General features: G+C 32.2%; 1 protein-coding gene across 2 annotated transcripts in view; it reads right to left on the bottom strand.

Moving 5' to 3' along the window:
- The window catches only part of ANKRD13C (ankyrin repeat domain 13C), a 135087-nt gene that overhangs the window by 68549 nt on the left and 43583 nt on the right, over positions 1-22955 (bottom strand). For both annotated transcript variants that reach the window (XM_077120631.1, XM_077120632.1), the window contains exons 2-6: positions 21968-22009; positions 15353-15457; positions 10313-10398; positions 8905-8950; positions 189-255 (exon numbers count right to left, since the gene is read on the bottom strand). In XM_077120631.1, coding sequence (XP_076976746.1) covers positions 189-255; positions 8905-8950; positions 10313-10398; positions 15353-15457; positions 21968-22009 — 346 coding nt within the window. The remainder of the gene's footprint in view (positions 1-188; positions 256-8904; positions 8951-10312; positions 10399-15352; positions 15458-21967; positions 22010-22955) is intronic.

Genomic DNA, 22955 nt, shown 5'->3' with positions numbered 1-22955 from the left:
TTTAGTCAAAACTTTATGCCTTTGGTTCCTTATGTATATTATGTCCCAAATGAGATAATACAATGGGAATATATCATGGCTTTTTAACATTATCAAACACTACATTCAAATGTAAGCTATTATTCAAAAGAAAAGATTCCTCTAATCTCAATTTTCTATTACTCAGGGAAAAAATCAAATTACCTTACCTGATATTGATACCTTGTTTGTATATTTTACATGCATCAGAAGGCAGAATTCGGGAAAGTAAAGGCACTGTATTTTTAAAAAGAAAAGGTAAAACAAATAACTACCAAAAATTCTGACACATTAAAAACACAAATTATAAGAAGAGTAATGTAAATATTTCACTAATTCACCAAAATTGCAACCATTTCCTTTAAAATAGTATATTTTCAATTTACAAAGCAATTTTGAGAAACTTTAAATATCTATGATTTAACTGTATTTGCTCATTCTCCCCTGCCCCCTCTCCACCCCGGCCTACCCAAGCATATAGGTAGAGACGATATAATGCCACTCTTGGATATTTATTGCAGGATATTATTGTAGATGAGAAAACAATACCGTCTGGTAACTAAACTCTCCAGAGTGGGTAACCAGTTGGATCTGGATCCTATATGATCTTTTAAATATAATTTGATTAAACAGCAGAAAAATAGTATGTATAATAGAAAGAGACAGTCCTTGGCTAGACAGTCAGATTTGAGTTTGACTCTCAAACGTGCGACCTCAATTATATAAGCGCTATGTGTTTCTTTCAATATCTGAGAAACAAATAACATACTATTTATCTAGAGATTTCCACATTCCCATGTCCTTGGGATAACTCATATCCAAATCACAAGTTATGTTATAATAGTATTTTATTATTATTTGCTTCATTTTTGGGTAATAAGAGTTATTCTGTAGATGAACAAATCTACATACTAGGTTATAATAAGCTACTATGCACATAAATATGAAAAACTGTGAAGCTCAAAATTGTTGACATCAAGATCACATCATCTATATATGTATATGTATGTACGTGTGGATGAGGATGCGTGTATGTTTAAGATGCATGTTTATCTTACAAAACTTAGTGTTTTAAAAATGGGTGATAATAAATTAACCAAAATTAGATAGAAACAAAGACTTCTGAGACAATTAAATGCTAGTTTTTTAATTAACTTTCTCAACAGCATCAGTATTTTCCAATTAACAATGAAGGTATACCTGATGCATCAATGTCCATTTTAGAAACTTCTAGGTCATTTAATCCAAAATAATTCCTGTCCTTGAAGATAGTTTTCTAGAACTACACTTTATAATATAAAAATAAGAAACATTTATTGCCCAGAAGGGACAGCAAATAAGAGTTGCCCTAGTTAAAGAATATAAGAAATCATTTACTGATAAAATTTTTCCTTATATGAAACAAAAGAAGTTGGGAAAAGTATCAGTGGTAAAAATCTATATAAATGCTCATTACTTGAGAGTCAATTTTCCTATCCTTAAGTAGTTGGTGTAGCATGAACCAAAGATAATGAGCAGTAGACAATACAATAATTTAATTTACTATGTCTTTTGAAGCAGTTATGGTAACCTACAAAAACAAAATTTAGACTCATGTATCAATGCCTATTTATCAAACATCAGAGAAGGAGAAAGAGGGAAACACAAGAGAAGAAGATAGAGGTGAGAAGCAAAAGCTAAGGAAAAAAGTAAAGAAGCAAAATCCTTGTTGAGTGAAAATAGATTTCTGGTAGATTTCAATACATTTCAAAAATAAGGCAATTTATATTTTTCCAATTCTTTAATGATGGTTTCCTCACCCATCCACATAAATTGATCAACTAATCCCTATTTATCTCATCTCAGCATAATCTGAGTTTAACATACTACTCCAGAGGCAACATAATTCACTGAACCAAGAAATGAAGAGTATTTTAAATTTTAATTTTGGTTTTGCTCTCACTTACTCCCTGATTTTAAGAAGAATTTGTAAGCTTAATAAGTTTAATGTTTTACATCTATTATATGCAAATAACAATTCCACATATAGGCTGGATATTCTGTAGGTAACAAGATAAAGAATCATTGTTTCTTAATTTGAAATGTACCATACAGACAATGCTAAATTGAGGTAGTGATTATAATATTATAAATTATGTAACACGGTACAGTATAAAAAGTGAAATAATTTCATTCACACCAAACCAAAATTTTAAAATAAATGTGGCAGTTATTATTACCCTCCACTTTAAAAGTGAAGAAACTGAAGCTCAGGAAAGATATGTGATCTGCTATATTAAGTAGTTTAGAGTAAGTACTTCCAATTCCAATTCAAAGCTTTGCTATACCTAAAAATCTAGCTTAGTTGCTTTTAGACTTGCTCTGAACTAACTCTGAGTCTATTTTCAGCCAAAGGCTGAACATAACAGCATAAAAAAGAATAAAGTATGCTCTCATACGTCTACCCTAAAGTTATCCTGGATCTCAAGATTTCTTAGCTTTTCCTGATTTCTGGTTTGCCTTTTTCTTTCTTTTTTAATATTTGGGGTTTTGGCAAAGGGGAGAGACATGCCTGAATTCTAGGAAAAAAATCAAATCTAATAATAGAGAGGATACAATGTTTTTTAAACCCAAGTGTCAAGGTTAAATATAAGCCAATGGGTTCAGTTTTTAGAATCACATATGACATCAACCCATCAAGTGTTAACAGTTTTTACTTTAAATCAGTAAAATTCCTTATCAACAATGAAATTGACAATGTGCTGACTTTTTTGTGTCAAATCAAGTTTTCAAAGTAGGAATACTTTCAGCAAGTTCCTCAGTGGCTGCCTCACGAATTTTATTATGTGCTGTTTATAATATGCTTTTTGATATATACACAATTTCTACCTTTTCATAACCAAAATGTTACCTTTAAAATATTTTAAAACATCTTGCCCTGCAAGATAGGGTGACTATTTCAGAATTCAAACCACTAATGATTCATAAGAGAAACTGTTAAAAGAACAAATATATTCAAGATTCAACTTCATTTAGGAGGTTTAGTTCAGGATCACCAAGTAGGATTAGAATCTATCTACATATGGAAAAAAAACAGGATACAAAAAGTAGCATTCAGACTTCAGACAATTACAACTTGAAAGTCTTTATTATATGAGGCTGCCAGAAACCTCTTTTTCTTCCCAAATTCTAAGACATCAAACTTCTAAATGATGTATAAGGCATAAGGCAAGGTAGTACTATCAGGGCAACAAAACCATGCACAATTTTGATGGTGTCAAACTAGTCTGATAAAGTCAGAGTAATGAAAATATGGAAAAGAACTGCTTACATTTAGGGATTAGAACACTACATTTAGGAACTAAGCATACTACAAATACCTTAGTCATCCATGTCATAAAATAGTATGATCTATTAAGTGACTGAGGTACTTTCACATGGAATAATATTGTATTATGCCCAGGATATATTAAGTAAAAATGGAGAATTACATAATGATATAATAGTACCACCATCAAAAACAAAGCTAAAAACAGATCACAAGAAGACGTAAATAAATGGAAGGGCATACCATGTTCATGGATTGGAAGACTAAATATAGTTAAGATGTCAATTCTACCTAAACTGATTTATAGGTTCAACGCAATACCAATTAAAATCGCAAAAACTGACTTTTCAGAAATAGAAAAGCCAATAACTAAATTTATATGGAAGGGCAGGGTGCCCCAAATAGCTAAAAACATCATGAGAAAGAAAAATGAAGTCAGAGGTCTCACACTACCTGACTTTAAGGCATATTACAAAGCTACAGGGGTCAAAAAGCATGGTACTGGCATAAAGATAGATACACTGACCAATGGAATCAAACAGAGTGTTCAGATATAAACCCTCTCATCTATGGACAATTGATCTTTGATAAGGCAGTCAAGTAAACCCACCTGAGAAAGAACAGTCTCTTCAATAAATGGTACCTAGAGAACTGGATATTCACAGGCAAAAGAAAGAAAGAGGATCCATATCTCACACCCTATACAAAATTAACTCAACATGGATCAAAGACCTAAACATTAGAGCTAAGACCATGAAACTTTCAGAAGAAAAGGTAGGGAAATACCTTTTAAATCTTATAATAGGAGGTGGTTTCCTAGATTACACCCAAAGCACAAGCACTGAAGAAAGAAAGAAAGAAATGGGAACACCTCAAAATTAAAACTTTGATCAAAGAATTTTGTCAAGAAAGTAAAAAGATAGCCTACACAATGGGAGACAATATTTGGAAACGATATATTAGATAAGGGTCTAGTATCCAGAATATATAAAGAGATTGTTCAACTCAACAACAAAAAGACAAATAACCCAATTACAAAATGGGCAAAAGACATGAACAGACACTTCTCTGAAGAGGAAATACAAATGGCCAAAAGGCACATAAAAAGATGCTCAACTTCCCTGATTATTAGGGAAATGCAAATCAAAATCACAATGAGATATCATCTCACATCCACCAGAATGGCCATTATCAATAAAACAGAAAACAACGAGTGCTGAAGAGTATGTGGAGAAAGAGGCACACTTATCCACTGTTGGTGGGAATGTTAAATGGTAAACTGCTGTGGAAGGCAGTTTGGTGGTTCCTCAGGAAGCTAAGTATAGAACTGCCATATGATCTGGCAATACTACGTCTAGGTATCTACTCAGAGGACATGAGGGCAAGGACACAAATGGACATTTGCACACCAATGTTTATAGAAGCATTATTTACAACTGCCAAGAGATTGAAACAACCAAAATGTCCATCAACAGATGAGTAGCTAAACAAGATGTGGTATATAGATACAATGGAATATTATACAGCTGCAAGACAGAATAATGCTATGAAGTATGTAACAACATGAATGGACCTTGACAACATTATATTAAGTGAGATTAGCCAGAAACAAAATGACAAATACTGTATGGTCTCACTGATATGAACTAACATTAGTGAATGAACTTGGAGTATTTCATTAGTAACTGAGACCATCAGGAGATAGAAATAGGGTAGATATTGGGTAATTGGAGCTGAAGGGATACAGATTGTGCAACAAAATTGATTGTAAAAATGTAGAAATGGATAGCACAATATTACCTAATGTAATATTACAATGTTAGTACACTAAATGAAGCTGAATGTGAGAACGATAGAAGGAGGAGGGCTAGGGGCACAAATGAAATCAGAATGAAAGATAGACGATAAAGACTGAAATGGTATAATCTAGGAATGCCTAGAGTGTACAATGACAGTGACTAAACAAACTAAAAAATGTTTTTGCATGAAGAACAAAGGAATGTCAATATGGCAGGGTGTTAAAATATAGATGGTAATTCATATTTTAAAACTTTAATTTATGAGTGAGACTAAAGCAAAAAATGTTTACTTGGTACAAAATTTATATTTTGACTAGTGCATTTCCTAATATAACTTATGTGGACAGTTTAACTGAACACCATAAGCACATGGAACCTTGAATAGGGCATGAGATTTTGTAGGTTGTTCACAGTGATGCCCCAATAAATCCCAGAATTTTTTATTCACTGTGAATAAAAAAGTATTTGCAAAGTTCCCTTGGGGGAATGGTAAGAAAGGGGGAAAATTAAATTTCCCCATGTGGAGAATTCCTGATATTCTCACAAGCAGCGGGGACAACCAAGATACAGGCCGAGCCCTAAATCTTGGGGTTTGTTCATGTGATATTTATCTCACAAAGGATAAGCTAAACCTACTTAAAATGAGGCCAAAGAGTCATTCCCAGAGAACATCCTTTGTTACTCAGCTGTGGCTTCTCTCTCTCAGCCAACATGACAAGCAAATTCATTGCCATCCCCCTCTCTTCATAGGATATGACTCCCAGGGGTATAAATCTTCCTGGTAACGTGGGACAGAAATCCTAGAATGACCTGGGACTCAGCATCAAGGAATTGAGAAAACCCTTGAAATCAAGAAAGAAGTGAGATAAAATAAAGTGTCAATGGCTGAGAGATTTCAAACAGAGTCGAGAGGTTATCCTGGAAATTATTCTTACGTACTATATAGATATCACCTTTTTAGTGAAGGTATATTGGAGAAGCTGGTGGGAAGTGCCTGAAAATGTAGATCTGTGTTCCAGTAGCCATGTTTTTTTGAAGATGATTAGATAATGATGTAGCTTTCACAATGTGACTATGTGATTGTGAAAATCTTGTATCTGATGCTCTCTTTATCTACAGTATGGACAGATGAGTAAAACATATGGATTAAAATAAATAAATAAGGGGAACAAATGTTAAAATAAATTTTGTAGATTTAATGTTAGTGATCAATGAAAGGGAGTGGTAAGGCGTATAGAAAAATAGGGTAAACAAGTCTAAAATATATTCAGGTACATGGAAATATTAGCAGTCAATGAGAGGGAGGGGCAAGGGGTATGGTATATATGAGTTTTTTTCTTTTTTCTTTTAATTTCTTTTTCTGAATTAATGCAAATGTTCTAAGAAATGATCATGGTGATGGTACTGTGAGTGTTTGATTATATACCAAGAATGGAATGATCATATGGTAAGAATGTTCATGTTTTTAGGCTGTTGTGCTTAAAAAAATGTTTTAATTAAATAAATAAATAAAAATTAAAACAAAGCTAAAGAAAAATAATAAAATAAGGCATCAGAGGCTAAGAGAGATCAAATAAATCAAGAGGCTATTCTGGAGGATATGCTTAGTAAACTGCAGTATATAGTGCTAATTGCTATGATTTGCTAAATCTCAAACAACACACCTCTTAACTCTGACCAACACCTAGGACTCAAACTGAGACTCTATAGTAAAGTTTCACGCACTAAGTTTGCTTTCCTTGAACCCACAATTTCCAGAGGGTTCCTAGATCAGATAAATCCTGAAGCCCAGAGGGACCAGCCTCTCCAAGATCATACATCCCCCTATCCTGGAGTGTAGACACCCCTCCTCAACATGAAAAGTACAGAGCAGACATTGCCTAAAGATCCTTAAAAACGGGGAGAAGGATTCAAGGAGTTATAAGCAGAGACAATAGGTTCAACAAATGAGTATGACTGCTGAATCACTACACTGATATTTCTTCTAGCCTCCAGTGTTTTGGAGCAGCTAGAAAGAAAAATCTGAAATAGTGGAATGGTACCCACAGCAAACTCTGAAATCTGTTCTGTAACTACTTATTAACATATACTTTGAAAATTACTGCTTTTTCTTTCTTTTCTTTGCATGTATATTTCACAATAAAAAATGTTTAAAAAAAAGAAACACAAAGCTAATGCTGAGAGTTTGTATACGTGTGTGTGTATAGATGTACATGTACATTTGTGTGTACATACACACATTTTAAACATTAAAAAGGGTATGAAAGTATTCACAAGAAACATTTAGTAGTGGTTATATGGTAAAAGGGAAATAAAAGCACTTGGCAATTTTGCATAATGTTCAAAAACTTTTAACTATTTCTTCCATAAAAAACAGATTAAAATCATCATAAAATCTGAGAATAATTTATAAACTGTGTTAGTCAAGGATTACTAAAAAGGGTAATAAAGGCTTCATAAGTATGTTAATACTTCATAAAATCTGTTAGCATTTAAAACCATTGCTAACTTCCCAATCTACTTAAGTTAGGGAGAAACTGGATTTATATTTAAAAGCGCCACATAAAGAAGACAATCTGTCAACTACACAATTTATAGAAAATTAGATTACCAGTTGGGAAACCAGAAACTTTCCAGGCATAGAAAATTACTTTTGATATAGAGAGAAACACATGCTAATGAACTTCAGAATTATGGATGCAATTATTTTCAGAAGAAACTGGAAGACCCAGAGGAAGAATAAGAAGAAATGACAAGTATAACTAACTTGCCAAGTAAAGTTTAAATCTGGCAATGTGGCACGCACTTTACTGCTATATGGAATAGTATATAACTTCTATTTTTTAAGTGATTAGTTGAAACTGAATTTGTAAACACAAATACATACTCTTACAGCCTAAAAATATCATAACTTCATTAAAGGTCAACAAATGTCAGAATGTAAAATTTGTTTCAAATTAGGTTGCATTTACTGATCTATCTTGGGCCAAAATTTGTGAAATTTCTAATATTCTCTAATAGTAGTTAATATTTTTACTTATTTGGTAGGAACTAGAAACATCTATTTGTAACCAACCAGCATATATAACGTATAATTATTTATATACACACCCATATATAACTTCCATAAATTATATAAAATGGAATATACTTCACAGAGTTGTCAACATCCGATTTATATTATCTTGGGGATAAATATCACTGAACATTCAAACACCCTGATATCGTAAGAATCGATTCAGATGCTCTTAAAACCCTGTAAGCTTGTTATATCCAAAACTTTATGGATTACATTTTAAAAATAATCTTTAAAAATATTTAGTCAGGTGTACATATTTTGCCAAAAAAACCTGCTTCTTTTCTACTGGTAAGATCAAGATATAACTGAAATTTTTTTATCATACATTATTTATGAATACATACAATGATTAAATAATATATCAAAAATATAGTAACAATTATTATAGAATCCCCTTTTACATTCCCATTGATTATCTGTAAAATATAATAGGATCTAATATATTATGAGATAAGAAAGATAATTAAACTACAAACCATGAAAAAGTACACAGGTTAGTAAAGTAACAGTCTCTCATCAAGTTGATATAGTAAAGCATTACTACAGGGTTCTACAACCATTACATTCAACATTATGAAAATATTTAATTTTCCCTAGGGCAGGTTTCAAATTTGTTGTGCTAGCATTTCTATTTAATAGGTTTTTGTACTTGATTTTCTCCATGTGTAGACATTTTAGAGTCAAATGTAGCACACTCTTACCCCAGCTTTGAAAATCCCAGTGAAGTTCTAGATAAAAGTCACCTAGCTGAGAAATGAAATATGAATGATTACTAAATGCATTTGAGTTTACAGCTCTTATATCTGTTTCATATTTTGCTTTTAAAAATATCTAACTACTGTTATTAAAGTTCTTAAAGGCAGGAATAGGAAATTCAAATAAAATTCATCTCAATGACAAGCATTTTAGAAAGAAAATAAATAAATAATATGGCTTTACTTAAAATAAAATATTATATTAGCACATACTATGATAACTTAACTACAAAAGAAATTATGCACTGATAAGGATTTTAAAGAAATATTTTATCATATAAGAAAATATCTGATACTGAATAGGTATTTAAATATGCATCAATAAATATTCCCTTAATCAGCAAAACCAAAATAACAATAAGTAACTTTATTATTTGCAAAATAATCATAACTTTAGAAAAGTTATAAAAAATAATTTCAAAAATGATTACTTGTATAGCCTCATAATGGTCTAAAAAAAACGCCCCATTGCTAAAGAATCTTCTCTTACTGGGAAGTGATAACACAAGTTTACCAAATCTGAACTAATACATCATCCTATGAGACGTATGAAGAAAATTTTTATTTCCCAAATTAAAAGTTAAACACCAAAAACTAACTGATAAGGCAAACTCTAATGATAAAATATTTTTTAAAAAATTTCACACATTCTGAATGTAAGTAAAGCATTAAAAATATGGCAACATATGCAAGATAATCCTTACTATTTCAAACACTGAAAAAAATTGAAAGTTACTAGAAGATATTGTAACCTGAATAAAACATTTTTCTGGCTCTTCCTATATCCCTTCAGGTATTACAAAAAATAGCACATCTAAAAGAAGACAAACTATCACCATAGCCACCATAATAACACTATCTTTCCCTGACAATTCTTTCAAGCATCAGAGAGTAAGAGAATAACAACAGAAAGCAAACTTCTCTCCCTTTCTGTGACAGCACACCCACCTCTTACCACTATGAGGTAGGACAGACAAAAAGGTTTTATTGTATAAAGAAAATACAAAAGTGTTCCTGCTGGAAGCAGCTGCTTGAGCTATTAAAAAAATCTTCGAGTCCAGAGGACAAAGAAAAATTATTGCAATTAATTATGACTTATACCCTTTTTTCTTAGCATTTTTATATAATTCATTGAAAGTAATAATTCTTTAACTCTCCCTAGCTCAAAATGGTACATCCTACTAAGAATACATTATAATCACAGCATTTTATTTCAATTCTAGCTCAATTCAAGAAGGATATTTACCATTTCTTGACCCTTAATAATCAGTGAGAATTTAAACCGTATAAAAGCATACTTAAAACTAGACTTACTATCACTTAATTGATACAAAATCACTAAAGTATAGCCTACCTCTTTCAGGGCTTTTAATAATCGAGGTCGTTTTTCTTCAACACTTTCCCTGGACTGCTGTTTAAGCTTCCTTAAAAGTGCTGTAACTAAAGTTAAAATGAAAAAAATATATATTAATTTAAAGTCATTTTCATCATGCTATGAAAATACCATTGGCTTATCTGATATATATGTATATAATATGGTGAATAATTATAGTTATTTAGTAAAACTGATAAGATCACCAAGGAATACTGTGAAGAGACACTGCAACATCAACTTATAACACATTCACATCAGTTTTTCCTAGTTTTAAATTATCAGCAAAAGTTTATCTACTCATGCAAAGATTTACCAATCTCAAACAAGCGATGCAATGTTCTGTTCTAACAATCTCAAAGGAAGTATAAGAGACAGAAGATCTCAAAAATCCTATTGGATACCACTTTTCTAAAAGCACATAATTATCCTGTAATTATTACCAGGCATATCTGTTCTTTTTGTTCAAAGGAAATTGTATGCTCACATACCACCAACAGAGCATAAAATTTACAAAAATGAATCCTATTTGTATCACTGAAAAGAACTCCTAAATCTAAGAAAACCTGAAACTCTCTGTAGTATTTTCTCAATAGTTAAGATCAATTAATCCCTAACATTCATGAAAACAAGGAAAAATATTAGACTTCAATGAAAACAAGCTTAGCAAAAGATAAAGCATAGAAAAATTTCCTTCTGATCATGGAACATTTTCCACCTATATACACCCACACACAGTCTTACATGTATATCTCCTGAGGTAATTTTTTTATCGTTTTACTATTTTACAGTATGCATTCTTCATACTTCAAGCCCCATGTGGATACAAAAGTGGAAGGTTAAAAAAAAAAAGGAAAGAAGAAGTTTGTGAAAGCTTTGTTCCAGATTTATTTTATCCACTTAACCCAAATTAGGAAAAACCCAGGGAGAACATGAAAAATAATACAATCTAGTTTATCTTTAACCACAGGTATAATTATGACCCCAATTTTACAAATAAGCCAAATATCAAAAAGCAATATTTAAATTACTGAAATCCTCTTGGAATAGTAGAAGCTGAAAACTAAAAATCTAGAAACAAGGTACTTAGTCTCCAATATACCATCAACTACCTCTGTAACTCAGAACTACAGTTCCCAATAGTAGTCTACATTTCAGTCCCTGTTTGTTCAAATTTCCCAATATGCAAAAAAGTGTGGGCCGGAGAGGAGAAGGAAACTAATATAGACTTTCTTTTTCAATTTAAGGACTATTCTTCCCATTATTTTTTAGTTTCAAAATGACTTTTTAAGAACTGAAATGATGACCACAGAAAAAGGAGTTTTCTTTTGAAAAGTTTTTATATTTCAAAACGAAAAAGTTGCATACCCTACAGCAATCCTCAAATAAAAGTTTTTCTGGTCTATGAAATCTGAGAGTCTGATATACAATACTAGATAATCCTTAAGGCCCTTTATATTTTCAAATTTGAATAAAATCTGACTAACCTTCATGTTTATTATAATTAAACTTTAATATCAAAGCTATATTACCCAAATGTAGTAGAAATCTTATGATGATCCTTCTCCACTATAAACTCAAATACCTTATTAAATCTTTATTCAAGATACCATGTCTTCAAATTGAAATGGAACCTCTCCTAAATGTAAAGAATGGAAATAATTAAATTGCTAGTTAGATACGGTTTTAATGAAAAGCATAAGCTAAATTTTTTTATCAACCTAAAATTAGGCAAACATAATTAAAAAGCTAGGGACAAAATACATGTAGCATACAATAATATAATCAAAGAGAGTTCTTGTTCTGAGACTTCACATTAAAAAAAATAACATTTTAGTGCCTGCCATGCAAAAATAAAATAAAATAACATCACCTCGAACTTTCTGATGGAAGCAGAAACAAATATTCAGAGCCCAATCATAAAAAATTACTAATATACTTCTAGAGGATTAGCATTTGTACTTCTATACTGTAGGAATTTTCTAACACTGATAACAAAGTCAGAGGTAAAGAATTTAGATATTGTTAGATAGAATTCTACAAAGACTCAAGTGAAAAAATCACATTTCTCTTCTTCTCCCATATAAAATCTCTCTCCCACAAATAGGATAATATCTGAACTAAAGAAGAAGTGACAAAGAGAGTTCTGACATAATATAGGGCCAGGGTACACTACCTCGTATTTGAGCTAAGATGTGAAGATTTATAAGGAGCTGGTGCAGAAACAGGAAGATGTATAAACATACTGAGTAAGAGAACTGAAAGGCAACACAGCTGATGTATAGAAAGCCAGGTGCAAAGAACAAGATGAAGATGGAGAGGTAAAAGTGACAATATCATATTGGACTTTATAAATCAAATTAGAGATTTTGGTGGTCATCCTAAAAATAGGAAATATTACCAGGTTTTTAATAGGAGGGTAATATGATCAATATAACAAAATATTAACACTGGTTATCCTTGAGTGATGAGACTACTTTTTCTTTATTCTCCATAATGTTCTAATTTTCTAACATAAATGTCATTACTCTCATAAGAAAAAAGTATTAGAATTTTTCAACTCAGAAGAATTGTGTTAATAAAATACAAATTAAGAAAAATTTTGATTCTTGATAAATAGTCTCAAATTTACTTTGTAGTTTTATTCATTTATTACTTCATTCATTGAATAAATATTGTGCTAGGCATTGTTTAAGAAGTCTGAGATAAAAGGTGAATAATACAACATACACATTACTCCAGTTCTCACAAAGCTTGTCACATCAGGATACAGAACAGGGAAAAGACATTGAATAAGTATCTTTTAAGGTTGCTGACTACTGCAAAGCAAAAGAGTGGACCACTTTGAAAATTTATGACAAGGCAAAATCAATTTCCTCCAGGAGGTGAAGAAAAGTTTGTCAGTTCCCGACAAGACCATAAACCAAAATGGACTGCTGACTCTTTCCTTCAAAACCAAACCTTTGACAGAAAATAAGACAAGGGCTGACAGCATTCCCAAAACTAGAATTAACATAAATCTGTACAAGCTATGAGCAAATCCTGGGGACACAATAGACAGCAAGGTCCCAATGTGGATTAGAAACCAGATCTATTTCAATTAGAGAAAACCTGCGGACCATAGTTAGGAAAAGGGTTTTTAGCTCTCCCTGATATTGGCATGGGCTGATCACTGTCCTCCAGCTACCTCCAGCTTTTTCTGTAAGACAGAAAAGCAATATAATCTTGACATTTTTTTATTAGTTTTAAAGTATAATAATTCTAAAAGGCCCTGCGGGTAGTTTAGTGTCATTTTACTGTTTTGCAGCATAAGGACATCAGTAAAATTACTGAATATAAGATAAAAAAAGAAAAAAAATCACAAAGTTTTCATTAACAATATGTAATATTAGATTCTCTAATTTTTCAAAATACTAAATTCTCTGTGCCCTTAAAATTTTAAAGTAGCACAAGTGAAATATTCAAAAACTTAAATCATAATCATTTAAAATAATTTCAAAGTATAGGCATACTTTGAACACCTGTTTAACACTGTTATAAATACAATTACACTAATATATCTAAATATGTATCATGAGGATTGTTAAACTACCTTTTAAATTAGTGGTTAAATATTTATTTTCATGTGATAGAAAGTAATGAAAATATAAGCACTGAATAATTTTGGATATAAAACTATAAAACCATTGACAATGGGATATTATTCAGAATGGTTATCCAAGATATCATTTTATACAGAAAAGTCACTTTAAGAACACACCTCAAACATCATGGAATTCAATCTTTTACATTAAAATATACTGCTAAATATTCTGTACCTGATTTTCCATGAAAACTTTGTTTCTTGGCCTTCCCTATAGATTATGAATTCCTGACAAACAGAGATTGTATCTTTATTCTCCACACATTACTATATACATATACAATATAGTAAGGACTCAGAAATTAGTCCATGAATAAAAGAATCCTTGAAAATCACAAAACCTCGCTATAGGTCAGAAATCTAGAAGCCAATCTTATTTCCTCTCTACTCCCTAATTGTCACTGAATATAAAATTATATATATACTCAATAGTTTTTAAAATATAACAATTTTATCTCATATTAAATTCTAGACCTATATGTAACTTCACCATTAAAAGTTGACAGAAGTATTCAGAAAGTCCACAAAAAATGTAATGCGTGGACAGCAAATAAAGATAAACACAATAAAGAGCCTATAAAAGCCCAAAACCTAGCAGCAAAATAATACAAAAAGAACTTCCTGTAACATTCAGGGTACGTTCAACATCATACATTTCTTTACTAAAACTGCCAAGATTTTCCTTGTTCCTTCAATAAGGCTAGATTTAATTGATTATTTTCACCCTCAAACTGTAAAAAGATAAAATAATATTACCAGATAGATAATGTTGCCATTCAGGTCCAGATCTAAATTTTATAAATTTTTCAACTATTGAGATGTGCTTGACAAAAATAAGACCTATATGTGAAACTGGAAAAAAAAAAATTAGGGGGGAAGGGAAAGTGGAGTAAGTGAATATTCTGTATATTGTGAAAAAGTGTGTGACATTTTTTGGAAGTATTCATTTAACAAAATAGAGACAGACTTGTACAGTCTAGAACCACAGCTAAAGCAGTTATTTGCTATAACACACTGAGACCAGTTTCAGTTCCATTTAATGTTCCAAATAATTAAGCACCTGCCAGAAAGGAGAGTCAGTCTCAACTTAAGAAGAAAAAACTTTCATTTTGGATTAAAAAAACAAAATCTAAGGATAATAGCAGGGAAGACTGCTTTAAAAAGAGAAAAATAATAAACATATTTTAAACACGCTTCCTCAACTCTTGGTATACACTACCCAATGTTTATGTTCCTACCTTGTGTATATGTCACATATAACTTTATAAATAACATCAAAGGCTCATAACACAGAAAGTTACACTAAATAAAAAATATTTCAACTGTATCACTTCATATTTTTAGAATATGTATCAACAACAGTAATTTATATTGCTTACTCATCTGTCTGTCTCCATAGCTGATGGCTTCTGCCAGAGGGCTCCATCCCTGAGCATTTTTCACCTTTACTGGAGCATTGTGAGCCAAAAGTAAATGAGCACATTCTGCAATGTAAAGCAGTAGTAATATCAAACATCATTCAATTTTTTTAATCTCTAAATATAAAAATCATGTAAAAATTCAAGAAACGAAATTAATATAAATAGGGCAATGAAATATTATACTAGGTGGAATTAACTTTTTAATTCCTATTTCTCTAAACTAAGTTATATCATATCATCAGATTCAAAAAATATCCATTCTACTAATGAAAGAGGATCCATGTCTCACACCCTATACAAAAATTAACTCAAAATGGATCAAAGACCTAAACATTAGAGCCAGGACCTTAAAACTTTCAGAAGAAAATGTAAGGCAGTATATATAGTATATATTATAAATCTTGTAATAGGAGATGGCTTCCTAGATTTTACACTCAAAGCACGAGCATTGAAAAAAGAGATAGGTAAATGGGAACTCCTCAAAATAAAACACTTTCGTGCCCCAAAGAACTCTGTCAAGAAAGTAAAAAAAAAAAAAAAAAAGGCAGCCTACACAATGAGACAATATTTGGAAACCACATACCAGATAAGGGTTTAGTGTCCAGAATATATAAAGAGATTCAACAACAAAAAGACAAATAACCCAATTAAAAAGTGGGCAAAAGACATGAACAGACACTTCTCAGAAGAAGAAATACAAATGGATAAAAGGCACATGAAAAGATGCTCAACTTCACTGGCTATTAGGGAAATGCAAATCAAAACCACAATGAAATATTATCTGACACCCACTAGAATGGCCATTATCAAAAAAACAGAATAACAAGAGTTGGAAAGGATGTGGAGAAAGAGGCACTCTTATTCACCATTGGTGGGAATGTAAAATGGTACAACCACTCTGGAAGGCAGTTTGGCAGTTCCTCAGGAAGCTAAGCATAGAACTCCCAAATGATCCAGTGATCCCATTATTAGGTATATATTCAGAGGACCTGAGGGCAAGGACACAAATGGGCATTCACATACCAATGTTTATAGCAGTATTATTTACAATTGCCAAGAGATGGAAACAGTCCAATGTTCATCAATGGATGAGTGGCTAAACAAGCTGTTGTTTATACATATGATGGAATATTACCCAGCTCTAAGATGGAATAAAGTCATGAAGATGTAACAATGTGGATGAACCTTGGGGGCATTATGCTGAGTGAAATTAGCCAGAAACAGAAGGACAAATACTGTATGGTCCCACTAATATGAACTAACATTAATTACTGAACTTGGAGAATTGAAGTTAAGAACACAATTTATCAGGAGATAGAAACAGGGTAGAGATTGAGCAACTGGTGTTGAAGGAATGCAGATTGTGCATCAGGACTGATTGAAAAATTCAGAAATGGATAGCACCATATTGTCTGATTGTAGCACAATAATAGAAGTAAACTGAATGAAGTTGAACATGAGTATGATTGAGGGAGAAGGGAGCTGGGAGCACATATGAAACCAGAAGGAAAGACAGAGGATAAAGACTGAGATGATATAATTTAGGAATGTCTGGAGTGGACAATAATGGTGATTAAATGTACAAATTAAAAAAAAAAAAGTTTGTGCATGAGGGAGAACAAATGAATGTCAATATTGCAGGGTGTTGAAAATAGATGGCAAACTTAGGTTAGATTGTATGATGTGTAAATAAAACTGTTTAAAAATGAGCAGAGAGAAACAAATGCTAGAGAAAATGCAGAGAAAGAGATGTACCGATGGTTTCACAGGAGGCTAGGGGTAGGGTTGCCATATGATCCTGCAAACTGTTGCTTAGTATATATCTGGAAGAACTGAGTGTGGAGACAGGAATGAACATTTGCACAGTGGTGTTTATTGTAGCAGTGTTTGTGATTCATAATGGATGGAGGTAGCCTAAGGGTACAACTACTGAGGAACGGAAGTGGGAACTATGTTGTTCCCACTATACAGGGGACTACTGAGCAACCACAAGAAGGAATGAAGTCGTGAGGCATGCAACTAGGTGTATGAACCTTAAGGACTGTGAGCTGAACAAAATGTCAAAAACAAAAACAAATATTATGCCTCAATCATATGGACTAAACTATAATATAAGAACTCAGTGAACTGAAGTTGATTACTTGGGTTATCAAATTGGGGCCTATTGTTCAATTTTGCAGAAATTTATTCCTGCAAAGGATAGGCTGAGCCTATTTAAAATTAGGCCTAAGAGTCACCCCCAGAAAATCTTTTTTGTTGCTGAGATGTGGCCTCTCTCTGTAAACCAACTCAGCAGGTAAACTCACTGCCTTCCCATGTGGGACATGACTCCCAGAAGTGTAAATCTCCCTGGTAACATGGAGCAGAAATCGCAGGATGAGCCAGGACCTGGCATCAAGGGATTGAAAAAGCCTTCTTGACCAAAAGGGGGAAGAGAGAACAGAGACAAAATAAAGTTTCAGTGGCTGAGAGATTTCAAACAGAGTCGAAAGGTTATCCGGGAGGTTATTGTGATGCATTATATAGAAGTTCCTTTTTAATTTATGGTTTATTGAAGTGGCTGGAGGGTAGTACCTGAAACTCTTGAGCTGCATTCCAGTAGCCTTGATTCTTAAAGACAAGGTATAAAGACATAACTTTGACAATGTGACTGTGTGATTGTGAAAACCTTGTGTGTAATGCTCCTTTTATCCAGGGTATAGACAGATGAGTAAAACAATATGGATAGAAATCAATAAATAAATAAGAGAGGGGATAAAGGATAAAATAAATTGGGTAGGTAGAAATACTAGTGGTCAATGAGAGGGAGGAGTAAAGGATATGGTATGTATGAATTTTTTCTTTTTTCTTTTTATTTCTTTTTCCGGAGTGATGCAAATGTTCTAAAAATGATCATGGTGACTAAAAACTGAACATGAGTGGGTATATTTATATCTACACAAATACTTACTTGTATATGATAATAAGTATGGAGAATTGTATGGAAGACTATCCACTAAGTGTTTAACATGTTTACTGGGGAAGGAGAGATAGCAAGGAGAAATGAAGGCGAGTCAATCTAAAAAGAACAGGGAAAAAAAGAGTTTAAAAAATGGATCTTCCCTCCAAAAAACCTATCATGGCATAAACATGTGTATGTGCACATATATAAAGAAACTAAGGGAAAGCAAATATTAATAGATATCCACAGACTTGTAAGACAATTTGTGATAGAGTTTTGAGTGAAAAGAAAATACAACCAAGTATCATATGTGGCAAGAAGTGACTTTAGTAAAATCAAACTAAACCCTTGTGTTATAAGAAGTAAATCATGAAAAGACACACATCTGGCTGTTAATATTAATTATATTAAAGAAACTGGAAGATGATTTTATATATCTTTATACTATATCATTTCAGTTGTTTCAAAAAACATTAATAATAAAAAAATCATTAAAGAAAATGTTTAATATAAAAATATTACAAAGCAGGATATATAACAATATATAAAGTTTGGTCACAATTGTGTAAAATAATTGCATAAAACTATGTTTTATGATATGCCACAGACCCTTTACTAACCAGTCACAATATAACTGAAGTAGAGATGAACAACTAACCAAAAATCAGATGGTGGTAAGTAGGACAATGACCAAAACATATCCTCATGCATTTAAAAAAAAAAAAAAAAAGAACGAACTCAATCAAATGTCTTCTCAATGACTTTTAACAATGAAGAATAAGAAAATAAGGTAATTAACAAGCAGGCACCGAAGCTTAAAAAAAAAAATACATAAATTTGCCAGGAAGAAGTCAAGACATAAGGAGTTCAGACAAACTGAAATTACTGAGGAAAAATAATTACATATAAATAAGCAATAGCTATAAAAGTGATAAAATATAGAAGAGAGTAGAAAGGATAAACAGAGTAGTTGAGAAAAAGATTCAGAGAGACCTTTATGAGAATGAGAAACTACACTAATTTTAGAATTATTTCAGGGAAAAAAAAATTTAATTGCAGATCCAAAAGAGACTGAGAATGAATTAAAAATCACAGTAACTGGTCCAAAGAACCTTTCTCTGATGTTTCTAACTAAAAGAATGAGAATTAATGATTAGCTACTCATTTCATCTCCTAAAGATTCCTGAAACTTTCCTTAAGTATAATGTTTATCTCTATTTCTAGCCTACATCTATAGTTTAAAAACTCTGAAGCAACAGGATTAACCTTAGTAAACAGACCCAGAAATCGAGGGAAAAAAATGAGTTTTCTGTGGTAACAAAGTAAGGTTACTCAAAAACTAAAAAAGAAAAAAAACTAAAATCAAAAACAAACTACAGTTACTCTGTTAGGTGAAAAAAGTAAGAGAAGAGAAATAAAGTGTGAAAGTTGTAGGATATCTCTCTTCCTGATGAGTATTTTTTGAAAGCCTTATGAAGACATAGAAAATTTCTACCAATACAACTATCAAATAATTAGGACACCGAGAACTGGGATGGTAGATGTTTCATTTCATGTTCAAATCCTGGTAATACACACTGACTACTGAAGAGCTGAATTAGGAAGGATTCTAATATAGTAATTGCAAGAATTATGTCTGCCATGAACATCGCAGAGAATATTGCATGTTGACCAACTTTGACACAGACCATAACCTTTTTGAATGGTTCTTAGTGAAAAGAGAGTGAGGCAGTAACATAAGAATTAGGAATCCCAGGTTCTGGCACCAAATGCTCCAAGTCAGAGTTCAGCTACTTTAATCCGAGCAAATTGCTTAACTTCTCAAGGCAAACTTTTTTCATCTGTAAAACGGGGATAAATAACAGTACCTTCCTCATACAGTTGTTATAAGAGTTAAATGAGTAAATATACACAAAGCACTAGGGAAAGCATCTGGCATACTGTAAACAAGCAATACATTTTATTCTCTAAGGTTTTAAATCCAAGTCCTTTTTAAAAAAATTAGCAAATTTAGCTAACTACATCTGATATATTTTCACCAAGAAAGTTATATTACAGATAACTATCACAGTTTGCCCTGCCCATATTCCTGCTAAAAAGAACACACTTCCTCTATATTCCTGATTTCTACTCCTACCCTCCCAACCTCCACTCCAAGTCAGTCTAGGCCAAGGTGATTTCACAGAAGTATATATTTCAAGGTCAGATAATTCATGAGCTTACCTTTTACCCATGACATAATGGCTTGACTTGAAACAACGAAGTGGACCAATCAGACTTTTCTCAAGAATGTGGGAACCTAAGAAACTGAACCACTTGGTGAAGAACACTGAAATCAGAAAGTCATGAAGACTTAGGATCCTAGAAGAGTTATTGTGGGTCACATTCAATTTCAGTAAACAGAGAAAGTCAGTCAAGAAAGGGGATATGTTGACAACAGCAGACACACTATACAAGATAGATAGATAGATAGATAGACAGACAGATAGATAGATAGACAGACAGATATAGATAGACAAATAAATAAGGTGATAGATGGGGCAAGCGGGGAAAAAGAACGTCTGACCCCTATTGTCTGGTTCCTGCCTTTTCTGAGGCCTGGCTAGTCCCCATTTCCTGAGTAGTTTCTCAATTGAAGACCTTTACTTAAACGTTACTTTAGTGAGTCTGTTCCTTGCAAGAAGGAAAATTATAGCATAATTAGAACACTGAGAATAAATAAAAGTCTGAGTCACCAAACAAATTATATAGAATTGCCATCACAATTATATTATCCTGCAGATTAGATGCTTCACTTAAACATATGAACTTAAAACCAAAGTAGCAAAACAAGTTCTGTCGATACCCCTGGCATCGACATACATTTAGATCAGATGTTTACCTGATAGCTACATTATAGCATATAACAATGAGATGCTCATAAAGACACTTGTAGATCATCAGGAAGAAAACCATTCAGATAAGTATATTAGCTTGTTTAAAAATACAGAAGTATATTTTTAAAGGGATTTTTATCAAACACATTTAAAATTTAAAAATCTACCATTCAGAGGGTTACCATTCAGCCATCTGGAAGCTTCCCTTTCCAAAAACATTGGGAATCCAGATAATTGATATTTTACTGTATCTAAGAATTAACTTTAAAAAGTTTTTAAGTCACTTGCCTATGATAATTTTTTTAAAAAAAACTTATTTAATTTAAAACTTAAGTTTTTAAAAAAATCAAGAATAAACAAATATTAAGTTTTGCAATTATCTGCTATATATAAAGGGAGGCTTACAAATTTAGATATACAAAATATTTCAAAATAAAGAATCTTAACAAAAGTCTTCTATTATCATAAGCATAATATTTAATAATTTTAATAACAGTAAAAGTTCCTGAAATTATACTTCGTAGATTAAAAATATATATATAAGAAAAAAGCATAGTTTCAAAAGATATGAAGATTAGTATCAGATTTCCTCTAACTCTCCGAAAAAAGTGCTATGGAAAATGAGAAAACATTTACTTTTCAGCTCAAACAGCAAAACAATCAGTTTAATTTTAAGAGACTCAAAAAGACAAAATTCATTGTAAAATTTTAAATTTACTATACATGAGCGAGATTAAAATGAAAATATTTACTAACCTTTATTTCCTAACATCACAGCAAGATGTAAAGGAGTGTTTCCTAAGATATGAAAAAAAAAATTGAATTAGTGTAAAACTGTAAGAAATTTATTTTATAATGTTTCTGAAATCTCACCGGCATATTTTAAGCAAAAATAATGTGACTGCAAAATGATACTACTTTATGGCAAATTCAAAGTCAGAGGATGCCATGGTTCTTCTAACCACAAGGACCCCACTCTCCCCACCACCAAAAGAGTACCCATTTTCCATTTGGGATTTCTTTTCCAAAGAGATCACAGATTCCTTTTCCTGCTAATTTCTCTACAACAGCATTCTTTTTCATAAATGATTAACGTAAATACTACTGTGTTGGTTTGAAGCTGTTATGCACCCCTGAAAAGGTTATTTTCTTTTAATCCATCCCTGTGGGTGCAGACCTATTGTAGGTGGGACCTTTTGATTAGATTTCAACTGAGATGTGACCCACAGCATTCAAGGTGCACCTTAATCTGCTTACTGGAGTCCTTTATAGGAGGATAAAGCACATATATACAGAAGCCAAGAGACACAGAGAAAAGCCCTAGAGAAGGTAAGAAGGATACAGAGTAGGTCAGAGAAGATAAACCACTGGAACCAGAAACTGAAAATAATGAAATTCAGGAGAGAAGGACCAACAGGTACCAGCCATGTGCCCTCCCATATGACAGAGCCTCCCAAATGCCAGCAGCCTTGAGTTGAACATATTCACAGCCTAAGAACTGTAAATTGTAAATTAATTAATCCCTATTGTAAAAGCCAACCCATTTCTGGTATAGTGCATCCTGGCAGCTTTACAAAACTGAAACACCTACTATGTTCTCAGTCTTGGGAAGGAAATCAGTAAGATCCAAACTCAAGCTTCAAGTTGCTATTACATATTACAATAGAAGGGGGTACAGCATGATAATGAAGCACAGGAAAGAAAGAACTTTGCCTGTGCAAAGGGAGTTAAATACTGAAGGACA

This window comes from Tamandua tetradactyla, chromosome 11, assembly GCF_023851605.1.
Source record: "Tamandua tetradactyla isolate mTamTet1 chromosome 11, mTamTet1.pri, whole genome shotgun sequence".
Classification (NCBI taxonomy): domain Eukaryota; kingdom Metazoa; phylum Chordata; class Mammalia; order Pilosa; family Myrmecophagidae; genus Tamandua; species Tamandua tetradactyla.
The sequence above is the reverse complement of the archived record's forward strand: the minus strand, read 5'-3'. Positions and strand labels throughout refer to the sequence as shown.